This window comes from Anopheles coluzzii, chromosome 2 (genome assembly GCF_943734685.1).
Source record: "Anopheles coluzzii chromosome 2, AcolN3, whole genome shotgun sequence".
Lineage (NCBI taxonomy): Eukaryota > Metazoa > Arthropoda > Insecta > Diptera > Culicidae > Anopheles > Anopheles coluzzii.
Genome location: NC_064670.1, coordinates 57,470,725 through 57,482,055, shown reverse-complemented (window position 1 = coordinate 57,482,055; position 11,331 = coordinate 57,470,725). Strand labels below are relative to the sequence as shown.

The window sequence follows — 11,331 nt, the reverse complement described above, 5'->3', positions numbered from 1 at the left end:
TTATTTTTATTCTAGCGTGTTTAATGCTTTACGTTTTATTTTAGATATTTTATTAAATATTAAATGCCATGTAGATTAAACTTTTGTATCCCTGCACATTTTTCCAAGACGCGATCATTTATTTCTTGTTTTCACTTTGATACCTCAAGTTGTTACAAGAATTTACTGGCTGAAATGAGTATATCCTCCTCGTTATTTGTTTAAAGATGAATGAGAGAGAGATAGAGAAAGATAACATTTGTTTCGTTGTTAATTTATTCACATCTGCTAACTTATTTATTAATTTCAATAATGTTACCACAAAATAACATAAAATCCAAACACTGTAGCTTAAATCGAAGATTGAAAGTCAAAGTAAAAAATAATGGGTGTTGAAATTGAATAAAATTAAATGAGGAATCCTACTATTTACATAACACTATTCTGTTTTATGGTTGGTAACATACATACTAAAAATCAGATTTTTAAAACAATTAACCTTAATATGAACATATGCTTCTATGACTTATATTGAACATTGCCAAAACTAATGTTCATATTGCAATAAACTAACCTATGAATCATATTTATTAACTAACTACTCCCAGATGAAACAATCGATTAATGAATTAATGTACTAATAAATTCCAATGTGTTCATACACTTGTTTCAATTTTGTCATTTGTTCTTTTTGTATATAACAAAATATGGACTAACCATTTGTTTTACTATTATAATTATTTTATCTTAAGCTACACGATCCGCGAGTGCTGCGATCGGGATTTGCAATATTCTAGTTATATCAAAGATATAACAATAAAACATTTAATGATCATTTGCACGATAAAAATAAAGATATCGCAACTGTTCAAACGTGAGAATGCGAATTGAAACCAAAGCATGAATTGTAACATTCAAGGGTATTCTATTGTGCGCGTGCGCATTGCTCTCCTGCAACTTATACAATGCAGTATTTTCTTTGTCCGCTTTGCAAGCATAGTGCGTTCATGTGTATCACAGAAAAGGGGAGGAGCTAACACCATTGTAAATTATTAATTAAAAAGGGGCAGAGCAATACGCGAAAGAGACAGTCCGATGCATAATTCACTCATGAACATTATTCACCCGACAGCCAACAAAATTAACACTGAAACTTGAATTTCGTGGTCAATTTGAAATTAGAAGTTGATGGCAATAGATTAATATTTACGAGCCGTCTTGTGGAGAATTAAATGATAAACCAGTTATAAGCGAAATCTGGATTTATTTGGCTTGCATTTTGAAAAAAAAACTAAATAGTTTAAGTGTCGGAACCGAATGTTTTTGGTTGGTGTGTTTTTATGTGCTTCTTATCATCGTGCGTAGTGATATTGAGATGAAATATGGTGAATTTTGTGCTTATTTGTGATTGGTGAACAGTGCTAGTTTAATACAAGTGATGATGAATTAATTATTGATTTTATTGAAAAAAAAATAGGAAATAAGTAAAAGAATTCGATAATATAACCACCAATATGATAGACATAAGTATGTACGGAAATCATTCTTCGCACACAAATGGTTTTCAGAACAGTGATCTTGGGTCCGGAGGGTACCCTTATTTTACAGCAGGTCACCATCATCACCACCATTACCACCAGCACCAAAGGCAACCTGTGCAACAACAACAGCTTACTAATTCTGCTACTAACATTGTTAGTGGCCCACCTGTGAACAATACCACTAGTAATACCGTAGTGACCTCTAATAGCAGCTCCAACAACAATGCTAATCCGCCCACAGCCAATATCCATCAGACTTCCTATGTTCACGCATCTCACCTATACAGTCCGTCCGCAATCGAATACGGAATAACTACCTCTAGCTCTCCCCCAACTGATTTGTACTTTGAAGCCGATAGCCAAAGTTCTATATACTACGGCCCTAGTCATCCAACACCGGCGGCTCCTTTTCAAGAAAACCGTATCATAAGCGCGGATAACGGATTGAGCTATACTAATTTGGACTATGCCATGTACCATCAGGCACAGGAATGCGCAGATCCTAGTTATCTGGCGCATCATCAAGATAACAAATTACATCTACATCGCTTTGGAGCCTTTCCTGGAGCTGTAGCGTCCGATGCCACTGTTGATGGGGATCCTCATCATCATAATCTTCTTCATCAGCATTCGCATATTTCACATCAGCACAGTTCCACATCCCCTAATGATGCACATGGCGGTGGAACTACCTGGGGACAAGTTTACTCCGATAACATTCCTCAGTCACAACATCAGCAACTGCAGCCGTCTCTTAACCAGCATACGGTGGCTCAGTGCAGTCCTAATGTTTCTTCCGCATTGCTGGACTCGCCCCATGTAATTCTGAGTGCGAGTGTATCCGACGATGGTGACAGTAATGGTAGTGTTGCTAATAGTTTTTCGCGCCTTCACCAACATCATCACCATCCCCATCATCACCATCACCATGCCACATTGCAGCAAAATATGCAAGCGCAGCAGCATCCGGCGAATCAGCAATCGCAGCAACAAACACAGCAGCAACAACAACAGCAGCACGCTCAACAACCCCAGAACCAACAGAATGCACCTACCTACAAGTGGATGCAAGTAAAACGAAACGTGCCAAAGCCTCCATGTAAGTATTTTTCTAGCTAAAGTTGTATTGTTGATGATACAACCCGCACTATCTCCAGATTATCACAATCCCACAGAGGATAGCGTCACACTGAGCTTGCTTTACGGTCTCACCATAAAACGATACAATTCCCACAGGGACTTTGAGTCCCAAAGGGTTTGCTTTCTCAATGGAGGCTATATTTTTTGTCTGTGTGTTTTCCTTTCTATCCAGCAATCACATACAACGACAAAAAAACTCTTTTATATCGGTAAAAAATATCAAACGCACCTATTTCGGTTAGCTACCTTTATCAGCATCAAAAATTCATACGCGTTGCATAGTTTAACCCCGTGATGAACTATAAAAATATATCTAACTGGACCAGTAGAGCCATAAATTTTCCTCCTAAAATCTTCAATCCTGCACCAATGGCAGTCTTGATAAAGGTGTAATAATTCAAATTTTCCGTAAACATCTTACCTTTGCCATGAGCGTTATCGTTTGCATGTTGATAAATATTACATATGACTGCTTTAAAGCAAAGAAGGCAAAAACAGTAAATATGAATTCTAGCAGACGTTAGATATTACCGTTAATCAGATATCGTTGTCGTATTATGAAGTACTGGCTTATTACTACGTGATAACATTATGATCTCCATATGATTTTTTTTAATTTAGAGACAATTTTATATAAAAGCAATTACGCTATTCTCGAAATAGATTTGAAAAATTTCGATCCTTCCCATAAGCTTTTTCAGCATACCAAACATTAAAATTATGCCTAGACCACATACTGCTTAAAGAACAACGCAAAACAACCCCGATTTTGTTAATTAAAAACTACCATAGCTGGTGAGGTTAACAAACTCCCCAATTTTAACCACCAACAATAAAAACAACGCTCACTTATTCTTAGTCTATGTTACGGGTCAAAGAGGTTGTACACCGTGCGTGACTTGGGTCGTTTCCATTTGAATGAAATTGCCATTATCGTCCAGAAGTAAGTGGACCCCAACAAAAACGTGTCGAGGACAGACGTTTTTTACTGCGATGCCGTCAAGGTCACTAACGAAAAACGACGGAGCGATGACTGAAAACGAAAGTGGATTATGCTAGCATAGAAACAATTCTTTTCGTTCTCTACCCTGTTCAACTTCTTTGGTGGCTGAAATAGATTCTTCTATAATAACGCGCAACAGCAAAAAAAAATACGCCTACGATCGATATTACAATACCAACGACCCCATGCAGACGTGTTGTGGGGTCTCAATTTACTTTCAATTGGCTAACTGTCCACTGTCAAAAATGTCACAAACTGCACTGTACTGCAAAGCTTACCCAATTGGTAGTGAGAGAAAAGACACGAGGCAGTAATTTGAATGTCATAGATAATAAAAACAAATATTAGATTCAAACCTCCCCCTTTGTAGACACTACATTATGGATACAGTTCTGTTATTTCAATATTAACATGCATGCCTCTGCATGCGCTGTTGCACTGTACTTGCTGGATATGTAACAAAATAGATTAGTATTGAAATTAATATAGCACAACCACCGGCTTACAAATTAATTTGTGGGTAGCACTACTCCACACTACACTACTCACCAATTTGACTTAATTTCATTCAATCTTTCCGCGATCACTTATCTTTTCTATAATTCCAATGCTTTCATAGTGTCAAATTAAAAATATCTGTGGCATAGCAAAAGATATTTTTTTTAACTTGTAACTTTTCACATGTTGAGGTTCCATTTACCTAACCGAGAAATACATGCAAATACATCAGTGTGGCTTGTAGTCGTAGCCTGTAACTGTAGTCGAACATTCACTACATCTCAATTTGCATGGTCCATAGTGTATACAGAATAGATTTTATCACAACATATAATTATAATATTTTCACAACAACAACAACAACAGGCAACACGCAACCAATCGGTGAAACCTCTCCCTTAGGGGTTTCTTTAATTATTACAGCAAACCAAACATTCTGCAGTATCAATTGTTTTACATTATTAAAATAATTCTAAGCGATGCCAGTTTAAGCGATTGTATTTGACGGATAAGAAATGCCAGTTAGTTCATAAAAAAAATAAAATCTGACATATATCATTTAAATTATTTTAACACATAGTACCACACAGTAACTTTAAAGTACCATTGTCAAATTTGAATTACTCACACATTTTAAATTGTTATATGACATATATTGACATATATCCTAACTAGCTCTTTATCTTTTCCCAAAATAAATATACGTAATAACCTTACATGTGTTCTAATCCATACCGCTTTGTTAATTACCTACAGGCATAACTTTTAGGAAAAGAAACAACAGTCAACAAACATTCAACTTCTCTGCGATGTCAAAAATTTCATTTTCATTAGCGGTAATTAATGATATATCAGTAGCTACAGACGACGCTGACCATAAAATTGTCATATCTGATCAACTGACCAAACATGTTTTCATGATTTGTTGTATCAAACGTCTCAATACGTTTGACAATAGCTAATGAATCGGTACTATACGGTCGACAATCTACTGTAAGAAGATGCCAACGACCCCCTTGACGTTTATAATTCATTAACGTACGAATTATGTTTCGGTGCAGAACTTCTCAAACTGATTTCTTATTTTTTGTTTTTTTTTTATAAATATTACTGCTCTTACTAGACTGGTCAGTCGTGTAACATGATCTAAATTTCTTATTACACATATTCAATGTAAAACCATTTCCTTCCAGTAATGCAATGATGATAAGGTGAATTATATGTAATTTTATATTGAATATTTTTTTATTTAATCCTACAAGAATAAATTTATATCTGATTGTGTACTCCCGGATACTGACCCTGTAGACTTTTTATTTACTTCATACATTTTTGTTAAGCTCTTTCCTAGCCATAAATGAGCTAAACTGACAATAAATTTACAGTTACCAAGGAATTTTGCCTTTTTTTAAATGAATGTTGACAATGAATTTATTAGTTAACCTACAGCAAAATAGCCAGTCCTACGTATAAGGTGTTCGATCCATATGCAGCTTGATCCTATGACGGATATATTGTGCAGTATGACGAAAGTACCAAGAGACCTCCCTTTTTTAATTTTTTAGTGTTTTTTATCAATCATGAAATATTCAAGCCATTAGCGTATTACTTCCTTAAAAGACCAAACAATTTGCAAATATTTACATACAACAGGCCATATCAAACAATATTAGTTTTTTTTATAAAAATCATTTTTATATTTCACATCAGTCTTTACATTATGAATATCGATGCAGGGCGTACTGGACAAAACTAAATTGATTTTTTTTTCTGTAATGTAGCAATTAATTCCGAATTTGGATGAATCAATTGCGGAGTTTATTAGTAACCTTAAATATTTTGTAATATTTTTTTGCAGAATGTAATAAACCTCTTCATATTCATCCTTTTTTCTTATAAGTTTATAATTAAGTTATTAGAGCCATTGGTAATGCGTAAACGTAAATGTGTTAATTGCCTTTAACAAATTTACTTAGATGATGTAGATGACTTAGATGACTTAGATAGCATGAGGTATAGTTACAATTTGCCAGAACAATGTAGCAGTAAAACAAACGATAATTTATTCTTGTGGCTTTTTAACTAAAATTTAATATTTAACAATCAAACCTTAATGAACAAAGGCTAGTTTCTTTTTCAATTATTTATATCAGTGAACGTAAATAAAAAAATGTAATAGGTAAATTTATTTAAAAAAAAGTTTGTATAAAAAAAAATGTTCTTGAAAATTATACGGATGGAATCAATCAAAGACACTGCAGCATAAATGAATTACTGACCGTCAATAAGGAGTTTATCATTAAAATGATAAATGATAGTATTAACATGTTTTACCCACTTTCTTTCTTACTAACCTACTTTACTACTCACTTACTAATTAGATTACTTATAAAAAGCCAGATTATTTGTCAAAAATTGTAAAAAATTGGTAAAACTTTGCAAATCAAAAGAGTTGCACTTAATTGGGCCTTTCTTATATTTGATAGTTACATAACTTGTGAAATAGGAAATGGAGTAATGTGTATAACATTCTTATGTGAATTTGAAAAAAAAAACGAATAAAACATTGATTATCATTTTCTATGATATTCTAAGTACAGCGAACGTGTCATTGGAACACGTTGAAACCGATTACAATAATTGTTCAACAAATTAAATTATGTCATTTCCGGTTTATGATACTATAGATCACCATGCATGCCATCAAAGTATATTACTTTAATACTTAAATTGTGAGCTGAAAGTGCTGGAACCTGTCGTATGATGAATTAATGTATTTGCGAAACTGATCAGGGATATTAGAGTTAGTACCGTTAACTACACCTATGCTGCCGTAGTCTGAAAATCAATATTAACTTTTTAAATGAACCTCAAATAACATTTTTAATTAAAAAAAAACAAAACAAAGTATAATTACAGTTGTGCGAGACAGTGTTAAACGTTAAAATATTTAAAAGCGTATAAATTTGTTCATTTCACAAGTATAACACTTTTGCACGTAATTAATACAATTGGCTAAAATTTTAATATTGAGTATAATTTATCTCAAAATAATTGTATATTAAAGTAAATATATTTTGGAAATATGTTGCTTTAGGTATCGAAGAAGTCAAAAATCTATAATCGTGAAAAAAATGTGCAATGAGAACGTATCATTCGTTCAAGAGTTTAAGCGGTACGAATATAGACTGTCTTACAGCAGCCACAAGCGTGGTAATTCTATATCATACGTGGTGTTATATTTTATCTTATAGCTTGTCGGTCATGTTACATTTTTATTTACACCGCACTAGTACCCCAACGTTGAAATTCTGTCAACAACTTCTCTATTATGTTGATGAAAATCCTACGATCGCATGACGTAACCGAAACTCAAGAAAACTTGCACAGTTCGTTCCCCTAACCGCTTTGGGTAAGTTCAAGCAACACGCGACACGAACGGGTTTATTGTTTATCATAGATCGTCATTCAATATCACAGTCTCTCATCAGCAAGTCAAGTGCCTAAGCGAATCACTGTGCTGTGACTTCTCTTACAAATGTCTAAGTTGAATACAGCTACCTCAGAATGTGTATCGTAGCATCGATGGTTGCAATCGTTTTTCAAGGATTACGCTTACCGATATGCAATCCATATACCACCGTTGCCCATCAAAACAATATTTTTACTCCCTATCCCTTAGCAATAGTTCCTTTATCGATCAAAGATTACGTTTACCGTGTTGATACAGCCGTACTATATTCTATAGGTATCTATTACTGTACAAATAAGAAACGCTTTTAGACTTTTATTCTCAATGCAACACATTTTGTTTGCGTATGATGTGTACAATTAAACCAAAACTTTGCGTTAATATCGCTCAACAAAAAAAACATGTGCATTTTCCCCCATTCCTATTGTTGTTACATTTGAGCAATCGAACATGTCAAAGGTCATCTTGCAATCTTAACACAAACATATGATAAACCTACTATGAGCATGATTAAGGTCAGAAAAATATAACACTTCTACGCGTTTTCGCTTTTCCATCTTCCATACAACATAAAAGAAGGCTTGAAAGTATGTATTAAAATGGGCAAAAGTTAAACCTCCATGTTGTACTTTCCTTGCTTAAGGAATTCTCCTTGTCTAACCTACCTCATCCTCCGTTATTTGTGGGAGTGATCCACCATCAACGTCCATCTTCGACATAATCCTAACTTTCGCCAGACATCCCTATTATACAGTATAATCTATTAATTAAGCCTGTCAGTTGCCGCACTTGGGTCGCCGCGGGATGGTTGAGTCGTGCGACCTATCTGACTGCCGGCTCGTAAATTAGCGCTTGTTTGAAACTTCAACAAGTTCACAACTCCCTTCTAGCTCCCCCTTTTAGCTTACTTTTGTTTGTTTATGGTTTGGTTAAAAGGTATCACGCATGTCAGTGGGTTGTTCGGGAAATTGTTATATTTGCAAGCGAGACAATTTCCATCGTAGCATAAACAAGAAACCCAGGTTTTAAACTGATGTTTTTCTGCTATCAGATTGAGTGCATTTATGTTCATGTAGATTTTATGGTTTATTTTGAAGCGGTAGTAAACTATTTCAACAAAACTTTAGGACATTTCAAATGACACAATTCGCAAATCGAAAACGAAATTGTACAAAAAGGCTGCGAATGTTTATAGTGATGATCAGTGATCAACATTCCTGGACTGATTTCAATGCAAGATAGAGATAAGGGCATAAGCATAAAACTTCGATTATCATTTTTGACATGAAAGGAAAAAGATTCGCCACATGCAAGAGAAACAATCAAAAGAGACCTAAAGACGTCTAATACTTATGTTATATGAAGCTATTATATACATTTTCTGTTAATATTAGTTTACTCCAATTAAAATTAAAATCTGTATGAATCAACTCACAAATAACTAAACCTTGATTTGATAAGGAAAATATTCCTTATATCGAATTCCTTTAAAATATAAATCGAAGTGGGAACGATCGAAGCGGTGTCAAAAATTATATAAAATTGTGGTTTCTTGATGTTTTAGATGTTTTAGAGCATTGTGCCATATTGTAGGCATTGCTGAACAGGGCACTGATGAAATAAATTAAAGTAACCATTGTACACTGGCCACTGCAACTATCGTTCATCGTCGATGGAGCTTTGGAAAGTGACTGATTGTCTTCTTATGCGTAATGATCTAAAAGTTCAAGCTTATACCACATTTTTAATTCTGTTTTGGAGAAAACATTCCAGTTTTTATTTAAATCTTATTTGGTGTGCACAGGAGACCCTCAAAATACGACCCATGCGGGTTACATGGCGTTAGTTGTTAGTTGTTAGTTGGCGTTACAATGATTTTTATAGCTAAAAGTTGTCATTTGGAAGAAATTGTTTTTTTTTATTTAATTTTTAATTATTACAGTCACATACACTTTTATGAAGAATTCCAAATATCCAAGCTTGAATATTTATTTAGCATAAATGACTTATTCAATATAATGTTAAACAAATTAATGATTTTCTTTATTAACCCAGATAGCTAATAAATATAATAAGTAGTTCGGGTTTCCGTTTAGTCGCAAGTTTTTTTTTTTTTTGATTATAGCTATAGCATTACGTGTACTTATATATATACATGATTTTCCAGAAGTTTTTAAGCTCTAAATATGTTTCTTAACTGGAATAAATTGAAGTGTTTAGCCATGTAAAGTCAAGAGGACATGGCGGTCTATTAGTGTCAGTTGAACTATTTATTGTGTATTAAATATATGTATCTAAATGCCATACATCATAAAGATATGGCATATAAATAAATATTTTTATCATACAAACGTAAAATAAGCTGATTTTTTTTAGTAAAGATGCATTCATTGTTGCATGAAATATATCTCCTATCCAAATAGGAGCTTATATAAGCAAAGGTGTATTTTTGGTTATAGATACGATTAAAATACACAATATCGTAGGTCTCGATTCTGAAACTTCGATTATAAACTGTTGTCAGATATCCAAAGCGTCACTTTTTGGACTTACACCTTAGATTTGAACATTTTTTGGTGAAGAGAAAAGCCGCGTTTCGACGGAACGATTTCTGCATAAAAACTCCTGTCAAAATCACCGTTTCCCATGGCAACGAAAAATCGAGAAGAGTTCAGTGAATCTTATTATACACACTCAGACACTCCATACCTCTCTTGGCAAATCTTTCCCCTTCCTCTAGAAACAAGTTTCAAATAAAGATTTGCCAATATTTTGCATTTACACACCACGAATCTTTGCAGGATTCAATTATCGTAAATTAACAAAATATTTCGTTAAACACGGGTTCTTGTTGTAAGAAATGCACAATATACAACCTTTAGAACATTTAGAACTTGGAAGCAATCGAAAACAAATGTTTAAAGACAAAAAAACACGATATTTCTCTCGGCCTATTAAAAATAGCAAGCAAATATTTTTGTTATCCATTCCGCGATGGATAGCTTGGTTTGCTCGAAAAAGATTCGCCATAGACTGCTAGACTTCTTCTACCTCAGTGAACAAGTGTGTTTGAAAGTTATTTGCTAGCAGAATATGCCGTGTCTGAACGCGGCTATTCGCAGTGTGGATGGCACACATCTTTGCTTGTAATCTTTTGGCAGATGCAAAGAAAACTGTAAATTTTGATATTTCAACTTATTTTTGGGATCGCTGCACATGGGAGAACATTCTTCTAAAGGTTATTGGTGATATCCATGCATTAAAAAAACAGTTCGCGACTTTTTTTTTACTATCCAGCGAGATACCTGTTTTGCTATCAGCTCAAATTAAGCAGAATAAATAGTTTCCAAAATAAAGTCAAAATGCTCAAATAGAACCAACAAATAATTCGTTTCTACGAATTATTGAATTCGCAGAAACGAATTATTTGTTGGTTCTATTTCGGAAAAGACCCCAATAGCAGGATATCTTGAACCCCGTTCTAACTCTATGAACGATAGCAATGTGTTGTATAATAATACACATTATTATTTTTGACACGAAAAATTTCTTGAATCAAGAAATAATTTAGACAATAATCAAAATTCAACTAAAGTGTATACGTTTCACAAATTGAAGTAGCATTTTTAGTTTCATTTTGTTTATTAACATTTGCATGCTAACTACACTAATTACAGGTTATCTTTATATCATAATAA

General features: G+C 33.7%; 1 protein-coding gene across 2 annotated transcripts in view; it reads left to right on the top strand.

Moving 5' to 3' along the window:
• Positions 1-1,134: 1,134 nt before the first annotated feature.
• LOC120952596 (homeobox protein Hox-A1) overlaps positions 1,135-11,331 on the top strand; it is a 50,296-nt gene continuing 40,099 nt past the window's right edge. For both annotated transcript variants that reach the window (XM_040372000.2, XM_040371999.2), the window contains exon 1: positions 1,135-2,619. In XM_040372000.2, coding sequence (XP_040227934.2) covers positions 1,494-2,619 — 1,126 coding nt within the window. In that variant the 5' untranslated portion in view covers positions 1,135-1,493. The remainder of the gene's footprint in view (positions 2,620-11,331) is intronic.